A 27,704-nucleotide genomic window follows, 5' to 3' on the forward strand; every position below is an offset into this window, starting at 1 on the left:
GAGTACTGTGTCCAGTTCTGGACTCCTCAGTACAAGAGGAACACAGAGCTCCTGGAGTGGGTCCAGTGGAGGGCAACAAAGATGATTAAGGGACTGGAGCATCTCTCTTACAAGGAACGGCTGAAGGAGCTGAGCGTGTTCAGCCTCAAGAAGAGATGACTGAGAGGGGACCTTATCAGTGTGTATAAATATCCAAGGGGAGGATGGAGTCAGGTTCTTCTCAGTGGTGCCAACCAATACGATAAGAGGCAATGGGTAGAAACTGATGCACAGAAATTTCACCTCAGTATGAAGAAATTCTTTGCTGTGCGGGTGACCATGCATGGGAAAAGATTTTCCAGAAGGGTTGTAGAGTCTCCCTCACCGGACATATTCAAGAACTGTCTGGACACAGTCCTGCGCCATGTGTCTGGGATGACCCTGCGTGAGCAGGAAGGCTGGACCAGATGACCCTCTGTGGTCCCTTCCAACCTGACCCACGCTGTGATCCAGGGGAGAGGACGGGGGGCGGGAGCTGCCCGAGCAGGGCTGCCCGAGCGCCCCGCAGGCAGCAGCAGCCGCTCACGGCGGCCAGGCCGGGTCCCCCCTCGGCCCCGCTGCCGCCCGCCCGCCACACACCCCGCCCCGGCAGCTCCGCGCGTTGCAGCGCAGGGACTCGCCGTTCCCCCTCGCCCCCGAGCATTCCCAAAGCGCACGCGCACTCCAGGCCCGCCGAAGGCGGGAGCGGCGCCCACACCTTCCGCCGGCCCGACCCCCCTCCCTGTTCCCGCCGCGCGCACGCGCGCTCCCACAGGGGGCCTCCGGCCCCGCCCCCCCGCGCCATGGGCGCGCGCGCGCGGCGCTGCTTCCCGGGCCACGTGACATGAAGGAGGCGGGGACGGGAAGGGAAAGGTCGGCGGCGACGCCGGCGGAGGGGGGAGCGGAAGGTCAGGGCGCCGCGGAGCGGAAGTGGGAGCCGGAGCCCGTCCGCCATTGTGGGGAAGCGGAGCCCAGAGCAAGGGGGGGGAAGCGGCGCTGCGTCCGGCCGGCGGCTCCTTCCAGCGGGAACCCGATCGACGGCGGCGGCAGCGAGCCCAGGCGGCGGCGGCGGCGACAATCAGGGGGAGGAGGCGGCGGAGGCGAGCGAGCGGCCCCGGCGTGCGGAATCACTCGAGGCCCAGGCGGAGCGGAGCGAGGGGATCGCGGCTCCCCGTGAAGAATGTCAGCCACCAGCGTCGACCAGGTACCGGCCGCGGGGCGGAGGGGCGGCCGCCCGCTCCCTGCCCTTCCCTCTTCCCAGGCCCGTCGCTACCGCCGGCGGGGGGGGCGGCGGCAGGGCGGCCACCTGCACCTTCCCTCGCCGCCGGGGCGGCGCGGTTCGCGGCCTCTTCACTCTCTCCTTCCCTCCCCTGCTTCCTTCCGTCCCCGCCGCCATGGGGAGCGGTGGTCCCTGGGAGCCGGGATGGCGGGCCCCTTTCCCGGCCCGGCCGCCCCTATTTATAACCGCGGATCCGCCGGAGCCGCTCCGCCTCCCGCCCGGCCACAGGGCCCGCCGGCGCTCAGCTCGGCCCCGCTCAGCCCGCGCCGCCGCCCGGCCCCTTTGTGCAGGACCCACCCGGGCTGGCCCTCCTCGCCAAGCCCCCCCCGGTCTCCTGGTTCTTCACTCCGCTCCGGGAGCGCCTCAGTTCCAGGTTCTCCGCGGTGCCCGGCGCCGTATCCTCTCCCCTGCAAACCCCTAATTCCCTCTGGCTCTTCTTTACCGCATCCTTTCTCTTCCTGCCTTTCGCTTTCCTCACCCAGCCCTTTCCCTCCGGCCTCTGCTTCTTCCACCAGTTGTCAGTTTATCTCCTTGCGCTGTTGGACACTTTTTTAAAGTTGATCTTCCACGGAGCTTAAAATTTGTTATTTCCTTATCTTTGCTAGGCCTCTGCTGGGCTTTCTCTCAGGCTGGAAGCGTTTTGTCTTGGTCTCTGCTTCCTCCGTGGGCTTCTGCCACTCCCCAAAAGTTTTGGCCCCGCAGTGTCCTGTCTCCTTTTATTTTCTCTCTGTGCCTTTAATGTTTTGTTTCTTTTGTTTCTGTGCATGCTCTTCAGTTTCCTTTAAGTACTTATTTCTAGCTCAGTGATCTCTTAGCTTGTGATTGTTCTGGTTTCCATGAAAGCTACTTCTTCCAAACTTTTCTCGTTCTGTGTATCTTGGTCTTTACATGCCTTTGTGTTTGGATTAGATTTATCCCACAAGATGAGGTCGTTGGGATTTTTAAGGTTACAGAGATAGTTATCTGGTTGTGGGAGAGGGGGGTGACTAACCAGTGCAGATTTAGAGGGAGCAGTGCTGGACAGTGTACAGGCAGCTCTGAGACAGATACGCATAAAAGCAACATGGAGGTGGTTACCTCCTAAACTTTCAAACCTCTGAGTACTGAGCTCTTCTGGGACTAAAAATTGTTAAGAGAGTGATGGAGCCTGGGGACTCACTCATGCTCAGTTGAAAATATGTGAGAAGATGAATTAGGTCTTCATGGACTAATGTTTGTTTTTCTAAACGATTTTATCTTGCTATAGAGGAATTAAGGATACTGTAACTTGTACTGTTACATTGATTCTCAGTGCATGACAGATTAACAGTGTTTTGTAATGACTAATCCTAAAAAAAAAAAAAAATCCTCCTTAAGGTATTATTTCCTTGTGTGAAAGCTTCGTACAGGCTGTATCATTTTCTCCATGTAATTGCCTAGGTGAGGAATGCACAGCCTGAAGTTCAGCTTACAATATCAGTATATATTCCTTTGTATATCTAAAAAGCAAGGCATTGTAGATTATTCTCTGATACCTACCTGTCAGTCAATTTAAAAGATGACATATCGTAATTTTGTCAGTAATTAAAGCTACTAATTTAATTTTTTTTTACTCAATACGTTGTTTTTGTGTTTATTGCTTATGTTTTTTGGGGTGTGTGTGGGGCAAACAAAGTGCACTTCAGTTTTTCAACACCATTTAAGCTTCATATGCTGTAAATACTAGATTATTCCAAATTTTTTTGTGAAATTTGATCAGTTTTTGGTTTTGTAATATTTTATATAATGTCACAAGATTTTTATATCATGATTTTAATAATATTTTAAAATTATATTTATGTTTAAAAGGGCAGAATTGGCAAATAAATGTAATTACCCTGAAGTTAATATTAGAGGATTCTAACTGAACTTGTTTTGCTTTTTTCCTCCTACTTTTCTACATACAGAGACCTAAAGGACAGGGAAATAAAGGTAAGTTAATACCTCACATTTCTGTGTAAATCTGTAATGTTGCTGTTTATGGAGGATCACGTGTCTTCAGACAGTCATGGGAAGGGGTTGTAGCTATAAGATATCTTTTATTTCAGAGCAGGATGACAGGAAATTGTGTGCCAAAGTGTCATTTCCCAGCATTTTTACTGTGGCACAGCAGTGCATCAGTTTAAAATGTTTTATTTTGCAAAAGTTTAATGTCAGAAGTGGTACAGTAACATAGTTACTTCTTTTTAGCTGACTTTGTGATACACTTGTATAATCTCTTTTACCAGTACACCTCGGGTCTTTCTGTCCAGTGAATAGAATCATAGGAAGAATATTTTTGAACAGCTTCCTTAGTTTGCTACACAGCAACCACGTGACTAGTTACTCATGTCTGAGCAGAAAACATCACCTTCCTTATTCTCAAAATTTTTGTGGTCTTTCTTCATTTTAGCATCAGTATAGAATCTTCTATCAGTGTTTGTAGGTCTTCTGCTTTTCTGCTTTTTTCATGTTTCTGTCAGCATCTTAGTTTTTAAATATTGTGCTCTGTGAGGTTTCTTTCCCACAAGGAAAGAAGGAACTACTAACTACTTAATATTCTTCTCTCTAAAATTGTTGGCAAGTCAGTTGTAAACAGCATCTCAGATTGTATCTTGCAGTTTCTAGTCTGAAATTTGTTTTCTTACTAACATTCTATTTGGAATTTCTTTTTGCCTTTCTTGTGCCCATTTAATTCTGAGCTGCTCAGCAAACTGAGCTATAGAATAGCATGCACACAGGTACCTTTGTGTGTTAATATGCTCATTATACCTAAGCAGATAAGAAACATTTTTTGTGAGCTCAGGTACTCTTTGCCCCCCTCTGTTCATTATCTGAACTAATCTAATTGTTCTCTGTGAGCTGTCATTTAATGTTATTCGCAATGTACTTACTCTGTTATTCTGTCTGTGTGCAGATTATCTGTTTCTTGTTACATATACTGCTTATGAGAGTTGCCAAATCTTGCTGAATTTGACCTGTTTTAATTTCTCTGCATTCAGAGAAAAATGAACATGTGTTTACCTCCTCAGACCTTCTTAGGTTGGTCAGTCTTTAATACTTGTTCTCTAATATTCTGATACCTCTACTTTTTTTCCCAGAACTGCAATTTTTAACTACTTCATGTTTTTGCAGTAGTTTCTGGCTTTACCTTCCAAGTTGCCTTTAAATGAGAAGAAAAGTCAAATTCATTGTAGCAAGTAGTTTGTGGCTTCTCAATCATTGAATTACTGTTTCACAGTTTTAGCGAGGTTACTGAGTTGCATCTGTTAGAGAATCATACAGGTAGTTTTTGAACTATTTTATATGTGAATTGGAGTGAAAATATTAAGCATTTCTATTTGGGTGCAGTGTGTGAAAATGCACTAGTCAGCTCTACTTTGGCTTATTTATGTTAGCATATTTTTGTGTTCTATAATTTGTCACTGCCGTGGAATGTTTGAATCAAAACACATCTCTCGGTTTGCTATGTAAGGAAGAGATTTTTGCATTTCTGAACTTGGACTTTTTTTATGGAGTGCATCCTTTTAAATAGTGAATGCTTATGATGTATTCTCTTGGTGAGAATATAACTTCAATGAAAACTGTAGTGGAACAGAACAATAATCTCTGCTTTGTTAAATTATTTGGTGTAATGTCTGCTTAGTGAAACTGTTATGATTTAGCATTAGATTAAAGGTCTGTGAGGTTGAAGATGGTAGCACAGTGTAGCATGAGTAGTTGGCTTTGCGTTAGAGATTTTTTCAAGAGGATAAATTAAGTCAGTATCAGCAGTCCTTACTGACCACATGTTAGCAGACAATAATCTTTTTCAATTGTCATGATAGGTCTCAGCTTAAAGGAGCTTTGAAGGAAGATATGATGCTGAGTTAACAGACTAATCTGAAGTTGGTTCTGTGCATAAGAGCAGTGATGTTAAAAAGGGTGGTAGAACCTGTCCGCATGTCTGGTAGACTGAGAATGTGAGTGAGCAGTAAAAGGGATGTGTGCATATTTCATACTGAACTGAAAAATATTAGACCTGTAAATTATATCGGAAGGTAGCTGATTTGTTTTGTCTAGTAAAATGTTTTGGGTGCTTTGTTTTAATTGATAAATTGGTGTACTGTGCTGTTTCCCTTGACCGGAATTTGTGGGATTGACGTTTTAGTGTGTAGAACAGCACTATCCGTCTGTTATGTTGGATATTAATGTTTGTATTTCAGAGACTTCTGTGACTAAATCATACTGTCGTCAAAGTTTTCTTATTCTACTTGTCAACTACTGTACAGTTGACATAAAACATCAGAACTGACATCAATCAAATTATGTCCTATAGGGGCATGGTGATGGGGAGAAACAAGGCATTCCTGGAACTCCCTTTTTTTCTGCTTTTGTTTATTGTGCCAGCGTATCACACCTGTCATAGGAGGGTGCTGACTTGTTTTTTACACTTATTTGTATATAATAATTTTTTGTTTTGTAGAAGGTTTAAATGTAATTATTAGGTTTAAAACAAGAATGAAATGTTACTTTTTCTTTTAGTATTTATTCTTCACAGTAAGGTGCGATGACTTCTAATGAAAAAGTTATTCTTATGCCTTTGACTATAATTTATCCATTCTGGTTATTCCAAGGATAGTAATAGTTAAAAGAATATTAGCTTTAAGTTCCTCTATTTGATGAGTTGTTTCTTCCCAATAGCTAATTACATTGTATATTTTCACAGTGTTTGTGGAAGTACATGGTATTTTCAGCATTGTATTGATACGGATATTTTTAGTATCTGTAGATTAGTTTCAATTAGCATTTTCATCACTGCCCTGTTCAGTTGGAATACTTAACATGAGATTTTGGGAATGAGGCATTCATTTGCCATTGTTAAATGTCTGTGTGGGCTACATTCTTCACTATTAACACTTTAAGTAAAGTTAGAATGAAAAGCCAAAGAAACGTGCTTCTAGTGATGCTATTTCACTGAGAAATGTATGTATTTATTAGGAAAAATGTCATTGTAGAAATATTTTGTTTTTGACTTAGGATCTCAGTACAGAATGAATAAGAAAGAAAATACATTTACAAGAATATTCCAAGTTAGTTGTAATGGCAAACCAAAAAATAATTCTGTCTTCAGTGACCTTTGTGAAACAATAAACACAGCACATGCACGTTTTATGAAGATTAGCAGTCAGTATGAGATTAATTTTGATAGGATGCTAGTCTTGACATACAGCTGTCTATTCCTTTATTTGTGGTTGCATGCTTTTAAGAAACTTATATGCTGCCGCCCATGTTTTTCATTATAACAGAATTGTATTTGAGCTGTTTGTACTATTTAGTGAAGTCTAAGAAGTGGGCATGGCGTGGACAAAATGTTTTGAGGCTCATCCCATGTGTAACTGGGCCAAATATAAAGAGGAATATAGTGTTCCAGCTCATTCATATGTTACCATTGTGTGTAAATTCAGGATGATTAATGACCTTAACTGAAACTCTTTATTTGTGGGGGAAAAGCACCCCCAACACCTAATTTTTAATTTAAGTGTGGTATTTAATTAGGAATATTGTTCTGTCCAGTTCTAGACCCTATTGTGCTTATCATTGCCGGTCATATTTTATTGTAACTAGTATAGAAATGCTCTGTGCCAGTTTATAATAATTGAACTGTCAAGTGTTCTGACTTTTAAAACTTCAAGAAGGTATTCAAAACACAAGTTGCTTTCTTCCTTCCCAGTAATTGCTTTGAAAAAAAAATATTCTGTTCTGTGTTAAATTATGAATTTTTACCTCTTTTTACTGCTGTCTGAAGTTAATAAAATTTTCCAGGATTTTGATTGTTCATTGTGATTATATCTATTCCTTTGTCATTTTTTTTCAGCTAGTTTCATTCACTGAAGGCAGTTTTGTTTTAGAGGTGTTGAAGTCAAATGTGAAAAAAATTCAAATTACTTAGTCCAGGCACCACTTGGTTTGCAATGTGAACTTTTGTGTGGCAGCGCCCCTCCGCTCAATGAAACAGAAGCCCCTTCCACTCTTAAACACTAATTTCAACAAAGTTGAAGATTTAGTTATATGGTTGTATATGCTTTTCAGAGCATTTACTAAAAGAGGGAAACCACAGAATCACCTCTTAATTCAGTGTCTTAAGCTCTCAGAAAATCTGCTGTTTTACTGTAACTTCTGGTGTTGTGGTTTATGAAACTTTTTTTTCCCCACTAAACCTTTTTGATCTATAACACCAAAAAAAAAGTTGCATCTGGAAAACCAGAAATTTTTTTTTTGAGAAGAGATCTTCATCTTCAAGTTATATAGTTGCAAGTGCTGGTTTAAGTCCTTATTCTGCTTTGCACCATGGGAAACAGTGGAACTTAGCAGAAATTTCTACAGTGTGGCTTTGTTTGAATAGTAGCCTGGGGGATGGTAGAGACACACTTCAAGTAATTTAGGCAGCTGGAAAATTCCAGGTAGGTGTAATGCCTTAGATGAAATGAAAGGTAATAGGAGGCCAAGAAGAGCAGGTAGGAAAAGATTCCAGCATATAGTAGCATATATGTTGGGAAAGGCTTGTAATCACCCTTTGGGACTTAAGCTCTTGTTTCTGTTTTGCTTTGTCCCCTCAGAGCTTCAGAGATGCCACTAAGGCAGTATAGTTATGTAGGAAATACAGAGTTAAATATCTGAATAGTGGTGCCCTTCACAGTTGTCTTGGTGGGTAACTGCCTTTCCTCCTGGCAGGAGAAAGCTGTGTGTTGCAACTTTCCCTGAACCTATTGAATATGTCTGTAGATCTGGTTGGTCTGCACATTTGCACTTGGTCTGGTACTTCTGGAAACACTGGATATACTGCCTGTGCAAATAAAAGTGTGCCTGTAGTTCTGCCTCTATCTATGGATCTCAGGAAAGAACAGTCAGGAATAGTCTGTTCTAGTTGTCATCTTTGCAGACCTCTCCTAAGACTGGATCATGATGATCAATAGAATGAGGTATTTTCTTTAAATTGGACGAGTGCTTGACAATAATACGTATTTCAATGCACAGGTGATCAAGAACTGTTACCTAGATTAAAAGTGCAGCACAGAACTTCGAGAAAGTATACTAATACAGACTTACTTTTAGTTTCAGTACAAAACGGTTCGATTCATCAAAAGGATGCAGTAAATGATGATGATTTTGAGCCATATCTAAGTAGTCAGACAAATCAGGTAAGTGAACATTATTTACTACCTTGAAGTTAATTTTGGCGTTCAGCTGACTTCCAGACTTAATTTTTGGATATTTCTTAGAATTACTTACTTGCCTGAATATCCATTGAAATATAATTTTATATCATATTTTGTCTTATGATATCTTAAGCAGATAAAGTATTCCTAAGAATTCTGGACAAGCTTCAGTTAAAAAGCATGCTTTGATGTCTCCTGCTGTTGTGCTTGTGTTCTGGCTTCAGAAAGATGCAGTACAAGAAGCTCGAGGAAAAAAACAAACCAAAAAACCAAAACACAACCCCCAGACCAAAACCCAGCCCCTTACATTTGCCACAAAATTATCATCTGTTGGATGCAGTTCAAAACAACAGTTTTATTGGCTCTGAGAATATATTAAGTGCTTGGACATGATTTCCTTTGAAGGTGGTAGAAGTAGCTCACAGCTGATGGCATAATAGGTTGAAACTTAATATTACTACAGCTTGGTACAACTTCTCTGCCAAGAAGTTAATGACTTGACTTTCAGAGCTGTGAATTGCCTCTGTAACCAAAAGTTTATATGCATTGTGTTAAGTTTGTAAGGTCTTGAGAGAGGGACAAAGTGCAAATTATTAAAAAACTTTCAGAATTTTGATTGCCTTCACTTTTTTTTTTCACGAGAATTCAACATTAAGGAGGCATCAGCTAGAGAATGATAACGTGCATTTTTTCCCCCAAAACAACATCAGAAGTCATAGGGGCTAGTCCTTCAAATGTCTCAAGAAGTAAATTCTGTGATTTCCCAGGAGTCTATCTGGTGTAGTACTGATTTAAAGTCCATTCTCAATAGCATGGAAATGTTATGGTTTTATTGTTGTTTCTTATGAAATAAACAGGCAGCCTTGCATCCATTTCACTGTAGTATTCTGTTGGTGTCTCCAGCAGAAGTGAGAAGTGAGAAATTTGGCAAAAGCTAAGAATACCAAAACTTAAAATCATAGTTGCAGCCAATTTGCTTTATTTATGAAAGTACAGTTGTTACGACTTGTTTTTTAAAGCTACTTTAAGCTAACTTTAAGTTATTTTCTTGATACTGTTTGCATGGAGGCATATTTAACCTAGCTTAGTAACTAAAAGTAAAGATAGTATGTTACAAAAAATGCGACTCTTTAGTGCTTTGAGACAGTCCCTTGAAAAAAATGGTCATATCTGACAGTTATTTAGTTCATCTTTTATGTTGGGAGGAATGGTGAAAGTTACAAGTGCATTCATATAACCCTTAAAAATGTCTTGGATTGTATTACAGGGATTTTTGCTCTGAGCATAATTGTCAGTATTGCTGATTTTTATTTTATTTTCTTGCAGAGTAACAGCTATCCACCAATGTCAGACCCATATATGCCTAGCTATTATGCTCCATCCATTGGATTTCCATACTCTTTAGGTGAAGCAGCATGGTCAACTGCAGGCGACCCTCCAATGCCATATTTGACAACTTATGGACAGATGAGTAATGGTGAACACCATTACATACCCGATGGTGTGTTTAGTCAACCTGGGGCATTAGGAAATACCCCTCCATTTCTTGGGCAGCATGGATTTAATTTTTTTCCTGGGAATGCAGACTTCTCTACATGGGGGACAAGTGGATCTCAGGGACAATCAACGCAAAGCTCTGCTTACAGCAGCAGTTATGGCTATCCACCTAGTTCTCTTGGGAGAGCCATAGCAGATGGACAGGCTGGATTTGGCAGTGATACTCTGAGCAAGGTGCCTGGGATTAGCAGCATTGAGCAAGGCATGACTGGACTGAAAATTGGTGGAGATATGACGGCTGCTGTAACAAAAACTGTAGGTTCAGCTCTGAGCAGTACAGGTATGACAAGCATTGCAGCTAACAGCGTGCCCCCAGTTAGCAGTTCAGCACCTAAACCAACCTCATGGGCTGCAATTGCAAGGAAACCTGCTAAACCTCAGCCGAAACTCAAGCCTAAAGGTAACGTGGGCATTGGGGGCCCTGCTGTACCACCACCACCAATAAAACACAACATGAATATTGGAACTTGGGATGACAAAGGGTCAGTGGTAAAAGCACCCCCAGCTCAACCAGTACTGCCTCCTCAGACTATAATCCAGCAGCCTCAGCCATTAATTCAACCACCACCACTGGTGCAAAGCCAACTGCCTCAACAGCAGCCTCAGCCACAGCAACCACAACAGCAACAAGGACCTCAGCAGCAGGCCCAGCCTCACCAGTTGCAGCAGCAACAGCTGCAAAACCGCTGGGTAGCTCCTCGTAATAGGGGTGTGGGCTTCAGCCAGAACAATGGAGCTGGTAGTGAGAACTTTGGTTTAGGTGTTGTATCCGTCAGCTCCTCACCTTCTGGTGTGGAAGTGCACCCAGTGCTGGAGAAACTAAAGGCCATAAACAACTACAATCCCAAAGACTTCGATTGGAATCTGAAGAACGGACGCGTGTTTATAATCAAAAGTTATTCAGAGGACGATATTCATCGCTCCATTAAGTACTCTATCTGGTGTAGTACTGAGCATGGTAATAAGCGCTTGGATGCTGCTTACCGTTCCCTGAATGGAAAAGGCCCACTCTATTTACTCTTCAGTGTGAATGGCAGTGGACACTTTTGTGGAGTGGCTGAGATGAAGTCTGTTGTGGACTACAATGCATATGCTGGTGTCTGGTCTCAGGATAAGTGGAAGGGGAAGTTTGATGTCAAATGGATCTTTGTCAAAGACGTTCCCAATAACCAACTGCGGCACATTCGCTTGGAAAACAATGACAACAAACCGGTTACCAATTCGAGGGACACTCAAGAGGTACCCCTAGAAAAAGCCAAGCAAGTGCTTAAAATAATTGCTACTTTCAAGCATACCACCTCAATCTTTGATGACTTTGCACATTATGAGAAGCGTCAAGAGGAGGAGGAAGCCATGCGTAGGGTAAGAAATCAGTGTCATTATAGTAGCTCTCCTGTTTATTATGTTTTAGGAAGCCTTGTTTTTCATTCAACTGGAGTTTTCTGTGTGCAAGTGTTGAATCAGATGGTTGTGCTTTTTGCCCAAAGTGTCTGTACTTGATATAACTGGCTCTTAGTGAAAAGATTTAACTTCTCATAACTTGTTTGTTAGTGCAGGCATGTGTTTGATTGCAGTACTAACATAGGCCTGAATAAGCAGACATCTGACATGTTCTACTTCTTCGATGTAAGTGAAGACTGATTTGATGGTATTATCCATAACTGAAGTCTTGTAGTTTAGATTTTTACGGTTTCTGGATGTCATAAAAAGGATCAAAAATTACAGAAGAAACTTACTTTATCTAACATAGCATTTTGATTCAAATTCTGTTTTAATTAAATGTTAACAGCATGATTGCTATGAAAAGCAGTTTTTCCCCTTGATTCAGTTTGTTTTTTGTGAAACACAGAAGCAATACAGTGATGACTTGTACAGTGTCAAAATCATTTTTGGACCTTTCTGATAATGTATTTCCTAAAAAAGTAATGTGTAGTTTTCTGTGAAGAAGAGTATACATGTGATAAATGTGATAAATCTGTAGAGAAGCTTTATTTTTGGAGGTATTTTGGTAAACCAGACAAGGCAAAAAGACATTTAATTCAAACTGGTTTATAGTACTTGTCTACTTTGTCTTGTGTGTACTCTCCCTAATCATAACACTTGTGTTGACCATTGGCCACAATATTTACTTTTTCTATATTTACTTTCTTTCCAGACTTGCTAGTAACGGTAAATACATGATTTGTCTCATGGTTAGAAGTATTTCAGGAGCTGTTGAACCAGTTAGATGATATGCAAGTATTCAGAAATGGGAGTTTGCAGCACTGCAGTTTGGTGGTTGTGATCTCTGTTCACCCTATCACACCACCCATTGCATAAAAAACCCCAAAAGTCTAGGGTTTAGGCTAATTAGGGGCCCTGTGACATGTGAAACTGTGAATTTGTTCACTTGAAGCTGACACAATTCTGGCTTCATAAGAATTTCACCTGAAGACCTCAGCACACTGTACAGCTTCCTCACAGGGGGAAGCAGAGGGGCAGGCACTGATCTTTTCTCTCTGATGACCAGACAGGACCTGAGGAAATGGCCTGAAGTTGTGTCAGGGGAGGTTTAAGTCAGATAAAAGGGAAGGTTCTTTGCTCAGAGGGTAGTTGGGCACTGGAACAGGCTCCCCAGGGAAGTGGTCACAGCATCAAGCCTAACAGAGTTCAAGAAGTGTTTGGACACTGCTCTCAGGCACATGGTGTGATTCTTGGGGTGTCCTATGCAGGACCAAGAGTTGGACTTCTATGATCCTTGTAGGTCCCTTCCAACTCAGGATATTTTATGATTCTGTGATTAATTGTGATTTTATAATATTTCAGGAGGACTAAGATTATAATCTCTCTCTGTAGCCTTCATGTTTCAGTATTTTCTCAATTTTTAAAGTTTTAAGGCACTCCAGAAGTAACTGGTGTACTTCAAAAGTACCTACTTGTGAAACTTAAAGGAATCATAATTCACACATGCCCTAGTAACTCAGGAAGATTGTGTTTTATTTGTGGTTTTGTTCCCTCAGTAGTAGGTGAAAGCCACAGAATGTAATGGAGAGGGGGAATGTAGGTTATTGGAAGTGTTTCTATGTATGCTAAACTTAAAATTCAAAGTACTAATTTCAGCATTTAGTAGGTCTCTAACTAGATGACTGTGATTATGCATATTTGTGTAATAAAGGAACATTGCTATTTCCTGTAATATCTTCTGGGAAAACATACAGGATGTGTATGACTCAAGTACTGAACTCTGCATTTCTTTGTAAACAGTTACCTTTCTCAACACTGTTAAGAGACAACGTACTTGTCAAGATACTTGCACAGTAGCCATTGGCTCTTTTACAGCATCATACCAATTGGTTTTATGACCAATTTTGAAAAATTGCTTTAGAACTGTATATAGGTAGTTTGAGGTTTTGTCTTTGTAGATGGATTTGAGCTATGCCTTAAGCAAATGAATATGGACTTAAATTATAGGAAGTCCAAATTAAACTAATGATATTTACTGAGAGTTCATCTTTATCATTATGACTGAGTGTTGATTTTAAATCTCTGGGTTTCTCCTTTATCACATAGTGTACAAGCAGCCTGTCTTTACATTGTAAACATACAATTGTTAACTCTTTTACGATTCAAGTTTCAAATGCAACAATTAGTATCGTAAGCTCTGGTTTATGGTTAATTGAGTAATCCTTTATTGCCTAGTGCCAGCTAGGCTTTTATGGAGCTGTGGTAAAATATGTGCACTTTCTACTGCCAGTAGAACTGTGTAAATTTGGTTCCTGCTCATTTTCTTCAGCAGTTGTGACAATCACTTTGTTTCCAGTGTTTCGGTCATGAAAAATATGCTTATTGCTGTTAATAAAATATTCAATACATCAAGCAGCAGTAGTCAGTTCCATGTTCCTTGAAGTTCAGTTAATGTTTTGTTGTTGCATAGGTGATAACAAACTTCCATACAGCTAGTGATCTAAACATTGTAAACAGCATATGATTTAGGGATTTAATTTACTTTATAGCTGTTCATCATTACAGCTAACTTATCCTAAAAAAATTGGTTGTAAAAGTTTAATCTTAACAACTCAGGGGGATCAATAATTCATTTCCAATATGACCTAGCAGTATGTTTTATTAAAACATGGCAGTATACTTGTGAAAGTGCAAGGAATAGTCTCTGATTAACATCGGTAACTTTGCCATTTGGTAAAGGTTACTTACAAATGACTATGAACAGTCTCTTTAACCATAAATATTAGAACTCTAGTGTCTACCACTGTTTGATGTGACCCTGGTATCTACAGGGCAGAGTATTTATGGTTGGGACTGTGCTGTGATTGTTCCACGCTTCTCTTACAGTTCAGGTTCCAGTAGCCTATTTTAAACATACAAGTGCTGTGATCTTTTACCAAAGGATCAAAGAAATGAATGATGTTTTTCATGAGTTCTGTCAGATGTGTATTGAAATAATCTGGAATGCCCTTAGTCCTTAGTTAATTGCTGCCTTGTGACGTAAATATGTCTATTTGTGTGTGTATTATTTAAAAACATGTTTTATTGTCTTTCAACAGAAACTTGTAGCGATAAGATTTAAAAAAAAAAAGGAACAGAAGTCTTAAAATATGCCGTTTAAGAGGACGTAATTACGTTTTAGAAAATAAAAGATATTGAAAATAAAAACATTCCATCTGTAGTTATGCTCCTGATCTTCAGTAAATATATGAATCAAATTCAAATGTGGCTTTGATTAAAAATGCAGTTTTTGTAAGGCAGCAAGGTCCTTGCCCTCATATGGTGGCTTATTAACCTACAATTACCTGTTGCCCTGGGTCATCTTTTGGTGCTTTTTGATGGAGAATTCTACTTTTGCTTCATACATTGGAAAAAAACCCCCATGGTTTCATGTAACTCTGGAATGTTTTAGATGTTTTTCTTAGTGCGATAGTCCAGAAAAATAATTAATTTTTATTCATGAGAGAAGAATGTGGTATATGTTTGTGTTTATCTAATTTGCATTTGAAATATTTTTACTTTTCAGGAAACCTTTGAATGACAGATAAATAAGCATTTAAAATGTTAGCTTTCTCCTGCTGTACTATATGTCTTGTAATAGGAATGCTGACATAGCTAGAACTTCCTGACTCTCAAAAGGAGTAATCCCCCCCCCCTCGAATTCTGATACTAATGTAACTTTTGTTTCTCTGATAGTTGGGTCATAATCAGGCTGCCATGTTAAGGAGTGTAACTCCTTTCCTTTCCAGGACATTGCTGACTTTATACTTCATTTGATATTTCTTAAAAATATCATGAAAGAAGGGAGAAAATACCCATTAAGAGTGAGCTGTAGACAGTTCTTCTTTCCCTTAACCCCTGGCCAGAAAGTACTAGGTTATAATGTCAAAATCAGATGTAGATACATGCACAGTCCTTGTAAAAGTCAAGGAAAACAGATAGTTGACCAAAATTTTTAATGCACTTGAGTATTTGTACTAGACGACACTTAAAAGTTTGTGTATTTATTTACATCTAAAAGAGGTTCATGTAATAAACATGAAACCCTCTAAAAGAGCTTTATGTAATATCTTCTGAGAAACATATGAATTTCCTGTATGCTTTTGATGATGTTTCAAGGGACGTTATTTTGCAATTTCCTTGAACTTCATGTTTATCAACAGTTTCGTCTTAATAATTCTAAGTGATATTGCAGGTCTCATGTCCGAGAAAGTAGAAACAGGAGATCATTTGTTCTCCCCTGGTAATCATGAGATGAATATGTACCCCTGGTCATGGGAGAAAAGGATTGTTTGGAGCTAGAATAATTTTGGAAATATTGCTCCAGAGTTTCCCTTCAGTGATGATGTACTTATGTACTTTTCATTTGCTTTTGCATCTTTAGTCTTTTCAAAACACTTAAAAATGAGCTGCAGGTTCTTATGTTACAGATACAGAGATTTCAAATGTGCCTGTTCTCTGTGCATGTGGTAGTCAGTTGTTTCTGTTCCAAGGAAAGGCTTAGAATTCATTAGAGGGTGGGTATAGTATGGAGAAGTCTGGATGTTATAATGTGGTCTTGTATAGAGTGACTATGGAGGAGTTTGAATACTGGTGTGGCCTGCCTTTCTCTAGGGGTGATGCAAGAGGAAAAGTGCAATATTGGGTTGTTGAATAAAAGAGATGGAATGTAATTAAACTCGTAGGCAGTCTTAGTTCAGAGCAACACATGTATGGATCTTGTCACATTTTTCTTTTTGGTTTGAAATCACTACCTGCAAAATCAAGCATACAGAGTCTTTTACAGAGTGGATTTAATTTCTCTGACTCTGGGACTCGAAAGACCAATTTCTCCTGTAAAATAGGGACCCCTATTGGAAAAGCTAGGAATATCAACCAAGTGATTTACCCTAATGCTCAAGAGACGAGTCAGTCTTTGGAATCTAATGTGGTAATGTTCTTAAATATCAAGATAGCTGTGTAAGACAAGACTTAGAACTTGAATTGAGCTGGATCTGTGGCAGCTGTACCTTTTTCTAAATGCTGTGTCTTTTAAAGCAAAGGAGTAATTCTAAGTCTCTTGTTCCACAGCAAAAGCAGAACCTTGAGTACACCCAAATAGTTGTTAAAATTCATGATGTGCAGCCTTCTGCTTCCTGCTGCATCTCCTCAGATTTCAGTGCTGTATTAAGAACAAATTGACTAGAACAGTGATGATTTTCCTGCATTTAACAGGGGAGAAATATGCCTGTGTATTGCAAGGAAATCCCAACCTATGTGTCTCTTCACAAAGTGCTTCATCCTTGCTTCATTGATTCATACTGCAGATGGGCTAGTTAGCAGGAACTCATTGCTGGTGGTGCTTTCTGGGAAAAAATGGCACTTTAAAATATACAGATCTAGTGTGTCTATTAAAGCTGTTCTGTAGATTCAGTTGAACTAGTACTGTTTGTTTTATATCAATTGATTTGCTTAAACTTTCATATTCATTTAGTTGAAATGAGATGTTACAGAAATTATCAGTTGCTAAGCTGTTTCAGCCCAGTTCTGTGTGATTTTTTTCAGAGTTTTGGTTGTTAATATTGACAGATAATTATTGTTTTGCTTCTGTACCCTAGGGGTTATAGTCAGTTATGAAAAAGCATAAACTTGCATGTTCATTGCATTTCCATATAAAATATAATAGGAAACCAAGATAAAATAAGTTCATGTTTCCTCATGGTAGATTGGAATTTGAGTTACACATGTGTGCAAAGAGCATGAGTGGTGAGGCCTAAAGAAAAATTACCTGAGAAATTCTTCCCCAGTGTATTTTATAAGCCCTGCAGTGCATGTCATTTCCTTTCCAAGGCTAGTATAGATTCCTTAGCAGAGCAATTAAATAATATGTTCTTGTTGTTGCTATGGGCATCTGACAAAAATTAACAAAGGTGTCAGTCATCTTTCTGCTTCTTTTACTGGGACAGAGTTCATCACTAAATGCAATTTCCATAGAGTTAGTAAGAAGCTATCTATTGTCAGTCTTCAAAAGCCAATTTTATACTGTGAGTGTTGTTAACAAACAGTGGGGATCAAGAGGCTTGTTTTGTTTGTTTTTGTTTTTCTTTTTTTTACTTTTTAATGAACTTACTGAAATGGCCATCTTGTAGCTAATTAAAGTCTGATATTTCAACGTGTGATGATGTACAGCACTGAAAGGAAGCACTTCCTACCTGTAGTTAGAATTGGCTGATCCATCACTGAAAGTATCTGCCTGGGAAAACAAGGGCTTTTATGGCTCAGGGAGTTCAAGCTTGATTTCTGCAGAGCCTTTTCTTGTTGTGTGTTATTGTATGATGTCTTTAAAATAGTTGGTTTTCTTTCTCCACCTCTGCCTTCTGAATGTTTTGCTCTGTGGGATTTCAGATGTGGATTACGTTCTTATTGCCTTTATCATTACCATAATAAAGTAATATGGTCTCTCCACATTCTACTAACAGTGCATGAGTCTGCTCAAATTTAAATTTACCTTTTTACTGTAACTTATTCACTTTTTTTCCTATTGCTAAGTATGTTTCAGAGACTGAAATAAGTAAAATGCCTTCAAAACTAATGGGAAGAATAAATAAATTAGAAGGCTAAGTCTTATAGCTTTTTTGGAATTTCTTAATATTTATATGCTTGAAAACCTTATATTATGTCTGTAGTTCAAATCATCTGCAGTAGCAGGGTCTCAGATGATTCATAAGACTTACCAGGGAAAGAGCTACTCTGAAGTTGTAAAACCTCATTCAACTTTGTATGTTAACTTTGATTTTTAATTTGTGTCTTGTGGTTTTCATGTTGCGTTAAGGAATAGAAGATAATGAGTGTTTAGGGAGGGGAACTCCACAGGAAAATTTCTAGGTCTGTGTAAGGATTGTAGAGATCTTTCCCTCCTATATTCCCAGAATTCCCAGAAGTGCTTCTCAGAGAAATGCATTTAAATATTTTTATCTAGTTCTGAGATAATCTCTGTGTTCAGGAGATGTACCCTCTCTAGTTTGGAATTCAAGAGTGAGAAGTTAAAAAGGACTGGTATGTTACACAATTTTAAAATTTCAGTAATCTAGTTTATGTTAACAGCCAATGATATCCTTGTCATTAATAGAGTAAACAATTTCTGGCATTTTTCAGTTTTCTCAGTAATCTGTTTTTTTTTGTTGTGGTTCTCAAGCACTAAACTCAATGTTTATACTGTCCTAGCTGTATTGGTACACTGGGGTGAAATAATTTGCAGATTGTGACTGATGCCATTAGTAAATGAGATTTCATGAACTTTGCTGTGGCTTCTTCTCACCACCTCTACAGCTGTCTCTTCTGCCTCTGCCAGGTGTTCCTGCCCACGCAGCACAGTTGGCAGAGGAGATAAGTGCCTGCGCCTCACTTCACAGAATGCAGTCTGACATGTTAGCTTACACTGCAGATGAGCAGGGCTTTTAAGTTTAAGATTAAATCACAGTTTGCAGTAAAGCAACTTCTGAAGTTGTTGAAAGAATGCTACCTCTTGGGAGAGGTGCAAAGCAGACAGCTCCAGGCATGAACGCTTTAAACACTGGAGTAAGAGGCAAAGGCTTAGCAAAATTCTAGGGGCTTTTTGCAAGTATAGTTGCTAGTACTGGAGGTACTGTGTGGAAGCTCTGCAATTTGCCTGTGCAACCTTGCAATCCTGGGTAGCTTTCAAAATGGGCACCTTGAAATGCTTACACTTGCAACTGCTATTAAAGTCATCCAAAGTCACCCTTTCAGATCTTCCCTTGAGCTTCAGTTTGTGGGATCTTGGAAAAAAAAATACAGCCAAGGATTTTAGTAGTTTCTTCTTGGTCTTATTAGACTACATTTACATTATGGCTACTTAAATGAGGGTTTTTTGTTTACCTTCTGTGTGACAAAGAAATCCCAAAGTCAATGTTGTGTGCATCTCAGTAGTTTCTTTCAAATCAGACCAGTAAACATTTTTGTTGCTTTGATTTTTGAAATTTTGTTAGCATAGAGATTTCATTACATCTGAGGATAAATTACATTGCAGCTTCTTTTCAGCATGGGATCATTTGATTAATGCCCTGAATTCAGAGAACTAAATTCTGAAAGTAAGTCAGCCTCACGGATAAGATCAAGTTAATTCCGTAGTTTGCACTAGATTGATGCACGCTTCTGTGGCCTAAGCATTTTTTTTAGGTTCACCTTCACTTGGTTTTGCTGGTTTGTGTAGAAATTTATTTGCATGTGTGAAATCTGCTCAGCACATGGTTTGCAGCTGGCAGGTACGTTTAACTAACCCATATGTTCCCACATTGTTCTAATTCAGATGGTACTTATTTTCCATGTCCTGGTAGTAAACTTCCCTTAAAACTGAGTAACTTGAGCCTGGTGAGTTCTGAAGTGAAGTTGGCCTTTGGCAGGGAACTTAAATATACAGGAACTTTTCATCCGGGAGTAGTGCAAGAGAGGTGATAAAGGTTTTGCTTGTCTGAACAAAGAAGAAAAAAAATTAAATGGGTGAAAGAGAAATGTAGGGGAATCCAGGAGATTACGCTGGAAGCTTCCTCTGCTCTTGTGGTGGAAACCTTCTGGGAATAAAGTCTTCTGCTAATTTGTGTATAATCACCAATAAAACCCAGAAGAAAAATGCTTTTTGAGACAGGAAAAGACCGTGATTTTGGAGTGTGATCTGACTTAAGAGTTTGACAGGTGTTAGTTTTTGAGTGGAAGACCATTGCCCGGGATTTGAATAAATCAGGTCATCTTTCTCTCTATTTTGCTGTACAGATACCAAATGTCACTGATTACCAGTATTTGAAGAATGTATTGTTCACTGGCATTGAAAAAATGTCAGATGTGCATGCCTGCTTTAAGTATTTAAGTACAAATGTAGTAATATGTAATTTTGAGATCACAGGGAGGGCGTGCTGATGTTTTGAAGCCTTTTTCCTCTGCAGAATTCAAAAACAACATGAAATTTGCAACACATCCTTTATTTCATCAACTGGAAGCAGGTAGTCAGGATATCATTCCTTTTCTGTGTTGAATTTTTATAAATGGATTTTGAGTTCAGGGGCTTTGCAAAGCAGTAGGTCAGTCAGTTTACAGTGCAGCAGTTTGCAACGCAGAGTGTCTTTCTAGATAGCTTGAGTCAGTGGTTACATATGTAATACTTACAGATGAACAGGAGCCCATGATTTTAGTTATATACAGGTTGATTTTAAAATTGTTTAATATAAAATATCAGTATTTTAACACTGCAGTTTCATAGGCTCCTACTGAATACCACAGTAGTGTTTTTCAACACTGTCGTTCTTTGCAGTTGAAGTGTGCTGATATTAGAGGAATAATCTGAGATGTGCATGGGCAGGCTATTTCTGCATGCCTTACATGCATAGTGAGGCATGAGGCCACTGATCATCTGTTTTCAGCCTAGAGTGCGTTGTTAACGTATCAGTTTGTATTAATGACTAATACTATAAATCTTATGTTTTAAAACCAGCATCCTACTGTGAAATATTAGTCATGTCTTTTTGAATTAGGAAAAAATAATTTCTAGCAGAATAGTGCTTTAAATATATGGAAGTTGTGCCCTAGCAAATGTCCAATCTTAGATCCCCAGCTGCTGGGACCATGAGCTGCTTATTGGGAGCAAGAACGAGCTTTACTTTTTTGATGTTCGTCTTGAAGCAACTTAGTCTGTCATGGAGAGGACTAGATCACCAGTAATAACCAGTATAAATGTTTCGTATCCTCTTCTTTCACTATAGTGTCTTTTTAGCAGCATCTATGTGGGTTCATAAACTAATTTGGATTTTCCCTAAATAGTTTCTAGCATAATAAAGTTTCAATGTGGTATCGGATTGAGTGGTTTTGAAATAATTGTTCAAATGCTTCCTGGGTTATTTTGATTTTTCCCTGCTATATTTATATTCCATTTATAACATGCTGTGTGATGCAATAATAAAAACATGGGGAAGTATTTTTCTAATTTTTTATTTTTTTTTAAATGGTAATAGGAACCTACCACTCTTCCATGCAGATATTAATACATGTGTATAAAGTTCTCAGTTGTACATATAAAGAAAAGTATTACAGAAAATGCTGTTGGAAGATAGGGTCTTAGTTTTTTACACTCAAGCTATAGTATTTTTTTACAGGCTAGAAGATACATTATGAAAGCAACAAGATATAGTTTGTTGATCAGTTTTTATTTTTTTCCTAGAGGTAGTCCTAATGGTTAAGTGTATGTTTATCTTGGAACAAAATATAGAAAATGGAGGATGGTGATATAGCACTGAAAGTGTTATTTATTCTGTTAGACTTGTAATATGTAGTACAGATCTGTTAGTCCCTGACAGAGATACAATACAATTAGTATTTTAGCCCTTGATGCCAAATGTGGCATCTTGCAATGCAGTGAGGGCTTTGTAGTGAGTATGGTCTGGACTGCAATTCAGGCTCGCATTCAAGGGTTTTTTTGTAGCCACTCCTATCTCACTGATTTTCAGTTTTTGTTATTGAAAGTAATTTCTAAAAAAAGTATGGATTGCCTTTTTTAAAAAAAAAAATTTTTTCTTGCCATTTGTGCCTTTGGATGGAGGACAAGATATTGGGCCAACTAGTTCCTTTACTAGTTCCTTTACCTTTTGATCTTATGCACTCTGGAACATTTTATTATGTGGGGCTTTGAAGGAGATACCTGTGATTACCGTATTTTTTCAGGGATATAATGTGTTGAGAGTAGAGCATTTTTTGACGAGCGGAAGATTTAGGAAACCTTCTTGCATTGTTTGTAGGTCCCTTGGTCTCCTTACTAAGTTGACTTTGTGCAATATATTTTATTGTAAGCTAATTAAAAGTGACATTATAACTCTTTTCTTCTTCATAGCAATTCTTTGGAACATACTTACCTTTTAGGTTGATGTGTACTTCTGTGTTTCTTTTTAAGAAGTTGACTTAAACTGGATAATTTCATGTTCCTGAAAATAATTGAAGCTTTTTTCTTGAGAGCTTGTTGCCCAGTTTAGATAAATTGCAAGCAATGAAACTGCTGTAATGTGAAGAAAGGACATAATGTTGATCTGTGTTCATTAATATGATTTTCCTTTTTTGTCTTTGTTTTCTTTCAGGAGAGAAATAGAAACAAACAATAACTATATGGAGATGTCCTGCTAGAATACAACACTAATGATGTAGACTCTGGAAATGCCTAATATGTCTAAGAAGACGTTATTAAAGCTTTTTTCTGCTTAAGGTGACATCTTTGAACACTTTAACACGAAATTGACTCTTCTTGTAATGGTTCTCATCAGTGCATCTGCCCTTATACTCTCTCACCAAACACACTTGAGAACTGTACCTTCGTCAAGCACTTTCTGTCCTGAAGCTTTTACCAGTATCTGCTGTCTTTTGTATTTATGCATCCTAGCTAAGGCACAGGAGACCGAACGAATGCAAGGATTCATTAACTCTTTGAATTTGTTAAATACTAACATTTAACCATTAGAAGTGGTTCAATGATGTGAGATTCACATTGCTTCAACTTAATTTTTTTCTTTGTTGTAGTTTTTTTAATTGTCAGTTTTTAGCTATTCAACAGATTAAAAGCAAATCATGCCATATTTAGTCCTGGAGTAAAACTCAAGTCTAAATGTTCATGTGAAAATTATTGTAGTAATCTTTTAATATGGCAAAGCAACTCTAAGCTGCAGTTTAGCCAAATGAATGGTAACATGAAATTATATTAGGATGACATTTCCCTTGTTTCAAACTGTTTGGTGTAAGAGAATATTAATATGCAGCTTGGTGGACACCACCAGTTAATGCACATTTCTTTATTTCTTTTCCTGTAACATGTAAACTGAAAAAAGTGCATTTGTCTGAGGAACTGTTTGTTTGCTACCACTCAATGAATCTCAGTTTTGAGTAAATGTACCTCAGTCTAAATCAGACTTTTTATGACCTTTATAACTACATTTAAAATAATCTTTAATTCCTATTTCTGGGTGTTTGCAAGCCTGACAGATTGCTATCATGAAAGTGAAAATTTACTCCTTTAGGTGATTCACTAGCTAAATAAACATAATTCTTGTTTAGCAAGCATATACTCTGTTTCTCAAATTTTTTTGTTTCATTGTCCCAACATCCAGGTGTTTTTCCCCCTATTTGAAACTATTTTGAGAAAAATACTTTGGTCCATGGAGTTAACATTCATAACTGTGTTAAGATGATTTTTGTTAGAACCGTGCAACAAGAATTTGAGAGTACATATTAAACTGGGCAGTTATACACAAGATTTTACCTTCTAAAAATATATCTTCTGTTTCAGTTCATACAGCAACACATTGTCTGCTGGAAGAGAATATTGAAAAACTGTTAAGTGAGTGTATTGACTGTACAAAATACTGAACAACCTGTACCAAACTCCAGGGATAGCTTTCTCTTTTTAGAACGGCAATGTAGAAGTCAGATATGTTATAGCTTAAAATAGCAATAGCACATATTATTTGAATGTGTTTCATGTCTTACTGTCCAACACAGTTGTTTTTATTGTGTTTCAAGTCATTAATTTACAGATTCTGGCAATCAAAAGTTCTGGAGCTTAAGTAGCAAAGGTTTGTTTTGAATACAGACTATTTTGCTAACTTTTGTTTCCTCTCTTCTAAAGCCCCTTGCACTCTTAAGACCTTGCAAACACAAAAAGTTCAGTACACACTTCTTGCTTGTTATTTGAAATATTGAGACTTCAAAGTAGCAGATATAAATTTTAATTTTTACTGGCAGTTTTCTGGAAGCTCAAAAGGGAAGCTACTCCTATATTTTGGAGTAAAGAAGCGGTGTCACATAAATGTAGATGTTTAACAAATAGCAGGTGGGATAAAGGAAGGATAAGCAAAGTGCATATTGTAAGAGAAGACTAGGAGATAAAGGTTTCAAGCCCAATTACTGTGAAATTTGGCTTCAGCCCAAAAATTGCTGCTTCCACGCATATCTGCTTCTTGCTGACAGGTTTTATAGCTTTTTGTTTCCCTCTGTTGGCTGATTTATGGGTTACTGCCTATTATTCCAACTGTCATTGATCAGCTGAAGTGGCAAAGGTCAATGTTGTGAGTCCAAAGAATGTAGTTCTTCTGATGATCCATCGAGGGGTCAGCATGTTTTTGCTTCTTTATTACAAAAATATCTTATGAAAATGCACAGAAGTTTCCAGTTAAAAGAAAGCTGCTGTTAGAGTCAGGCATTCAGGAACTGATTGCATGTGCAACCTTAGTTTGCTTCCACTGCAGTATTCATATTTTTGCAGGCTCTGTTAATATTTCCTGCTTTACCCTATGCCTCTTTTATTCTAATAGCATGAGCGTTGCTCTTGGATTGAATCAGGTTCAGTAGAAAGTGCGTTCATCACTCTGTTGCAGGCTTTCAAAGCTTGGAAAATTAGACAGGATTGTGAGAAGAAGGAGGTGATCACATTTAGAGAGCTGTGACAGTTCTTACACTGTTCCAGGATTGTTAGCAAATCTACAAATAGAAGAGTTTGATTGCTGATGGTGTTAGTCATGTTGTGACCGATTTGCTGACTGCTGAGAGTTTAGTATGTGCAGCTGAAATTAAAAGGGATTTTATGTGCATATAAAGTACTGTAAAAATAGTATATAACATTGTAAAATCAGCTGTGGAGTGCTGTATTAGTTAATGGACATGTGAAACTTCTAGCCTTCAGCTTCCTAATGCACAAGTTCTTTTCCTCCAGAAAGAAAAGGAATGGTGCTTAATATCTTAAATAAATGTAGAAATACCCTTTTTGGTCTGATTTTTCAATACGGTGAAGCTGTTGTAATGGCTGCTTGATAACTCGCTGATGGAGGAATCAGTGGAACCCCTTTTCTGTTCCTGGTGCCTCCTTTGTGCCAGCATTTGTTTTCCTGTGATCCAAACTGAGCCAGTTCAAGCCATTTTCTTCTGGCTTAATGGTTGGCCAGTTCTCTGTGAGGTTAGATGTGCAGAAGGGAGATGGTGGGAGGGTAAGGAAGGAGATTTGTCCTTTCAGAAGGAGGTACCCACTGTTGAATAGACTTAACTGCACTGTAACACCTCTGGGTTGATGAGCCAGAGATGCAGCAGAATGTTTAAAACTGGGAAAGGCTCCCCAAGGGAAAAAAAAATCCAATTCCGTTTTCAGTGTTAAGATTTTGGTAGTGTACAAGTGAGATACAATGTTACCACACACATTTAGTGACACAAGGAGGAGGGAGGAAATGCTGAGTATTTTCCATTCTGAGTGCTTATTTTGTTTTGAAGAGACCTGAGAATTCTCATAGACAGTTGTTGCTGAAAGGCTTGTCCTACCAACACAAGTGGGACAAAATAAAGTTGTATGAGCTTTGCTCACCTTTGAGCATCTCTTGACTTTGTAACATCAGTATCTTTAAAGTAGGTTTTTTGGTATTTGACTTTCTGACAGCTGAATGTACAATTTGCTGGCTTGAAGAAAACTTCGGCACTGCTTTATTTTGAGGGACTTAGATTGGAAAAACGTCAGTATTCACAACTAGACAAATTTACTTCTTCATTATTTTGCTATTCTAGGCTTAATTTATGGAATACTTGCTTCTCTGCATTCTGGTTTGGGGTTTTTTGGTTTTTTTTTTTGGGGGGGGTTGGTGGTTTGTTTTTTTTTTTTGGTTTTGTTTTGTTTTTGATACTCTGGCAGTTTCATAGTTCAATGTCTGCAAAATTTAGATGCAAAAGCCCCTTGCCAAAATGATTCTTATTCCAGAAAAACCTGTGGCACCAAACAAAAGATAATATTGAGGTCAAGTGCAAATAATGGACTTAGGAGGAAGCATCTGAAATATTTTTCACTGTTTAGTCCAAGTTCTATTTTTAAGTTGCTTTCTATTTCATAGGAGAATTTACACACTTGAAATATATTCACAAAATCGCAGAATGGATAAGGTTGGAAGTGAGGTCATTTGGTCCAACCTTCCTGCTCAAACAGGGTCATCCTAGCAAATTCCTAAAAAAAATCAGTGCATCTTTTATAGCTGAAACTGAGTTGAAGCAACAGTGTTTTGAATTCTGTAAGTAGCCACTACCTTAATTTTTCAAAATTATTGGTGACTCTTTTACCAGAGAGATGTTTACATACTTCAGCTGATTCTAGTACAGTGAAAATCCAGTGGGGACAGTCTTTGAATTTTCTCCAGCGCTGTTTTTGAAACTAATAATTCTAGGTATTCAAATACAAATTACCCTATAGGAATGGATTAATTGTATTTTCAAAGCTGTTTGTACTGATTTTTCCTATAATTTTTTTAAGGAAATACAGGAAGATTTTCAGTGTCTTGTTTATATCCTTTTGCCAGGTGAAGATCCATATGATTTACTGATAGATTGAGAGCAGTTCTTTTCCATTCGAGTGCAGCAAAACCTAGGTTGTAATTTTGTGGGTTTTTTTTTTTGTCCGTACCATTAAAGTATAGTAACTTAGAAGAGAATTCTTTGGCACAAGAATTGACCACTCGGTCTTATTAAATATGTTTGAAAGTTTTCACAAAAGCAACCTGTTCACATCCTTATTTGTTCTATTTTCAGCCTGACAAATCCACTGTAGTTTAGTGTGGGAGAAGAAATAATTTCTCTACAGATCATAGGACTTTTAAGTAAATTAGTTTGGCCTCATAAAAATATTAGTGTACAACTGACATGTTTTCCTCAAAACATCTGTTCTATACTGTCTGTTCTACTTTATATATTTTAATAAAGTGCATTTTAATATGATGAATATTGAACATTTCAGGTCAGAATTTAAATTTGTATCCAGTCCAGGCTTTCAACAGTTTTTCTCCTCTCATAATAATCTTGAAGCATTCTTATTAATGATACTGTCAGTGTCCAGGGATCTCTAAGCCAAATATTAATAATAAAACTTGCTGCTTATTAATATAAGAGGATGCATAATGTTTGTGTTATCTGTTCTTTTCTGACCTTGTCCTTCCCCACAAGTGAAAATGCAACCAACAGAAGTCAATAACCAGCTGGACCTTTTCTCCAGTCAATTTCCCTACGTGTTTCGCAAGAAACTGTTCTGCCACACTGCGAGCAGAGTGCAAATAGGTGGGTCTTCAGGTCTCTTCCTCCAGAAGCTTATTCTTAATCAAACATTCAAGAGACAGTGAATTTCTTACTCC

General features: G+C 38.5%; 1 protein-coding gene across 1 annotated transcript; it reads left to right on the plus strand.

Annotated features, from left to right (window-relative positions):
- Positions 1 to 847: 847 nt before the first annotated feature.
- YTHDF3 (YTH N6-methyladenosine RNA binding protein 3) lies at positions 848 to 27,462 on the plus strand. The gene is made up of 5 exons (XM_027748158.2): positions 848 to 1,222; positions 3,223 to 3,247; positions 8,390 to 8,475; positions 9,820 to 11,412; positions 22,644 to 27,462. The coding sequence occupies exons 1-5, from the start codon at positions 1,199 to 1,201 to the stop codon at positions 22,665 to 22,667; spliced, it is 1,752 nt and encodes a 583-aa protein (XP_027603959.1). The 5' UTR covers positions 848 to 1,198; the 3' UTR covers positions 22,668 to 27,462.
- The last annotated feature ends 242 nt before the right edge of the window (positions 27,463 to 27,704 follow it).

Source organism: Pipra filicauda, unplaced genomic scaffold (assembly GCF_003945595.2).
Source record: "Pipra filicauda isolate LSUMZ 115617 unplaced genomic scaffold, ASM394559v2 scaffold138_size1969278_pilon, whole genome shotgun sequence".
NCBI lineage: Eukaryota > Metazoa > Chordata > Aves > Passeriformes > Pipridae > Pipra > Pipra filicauda.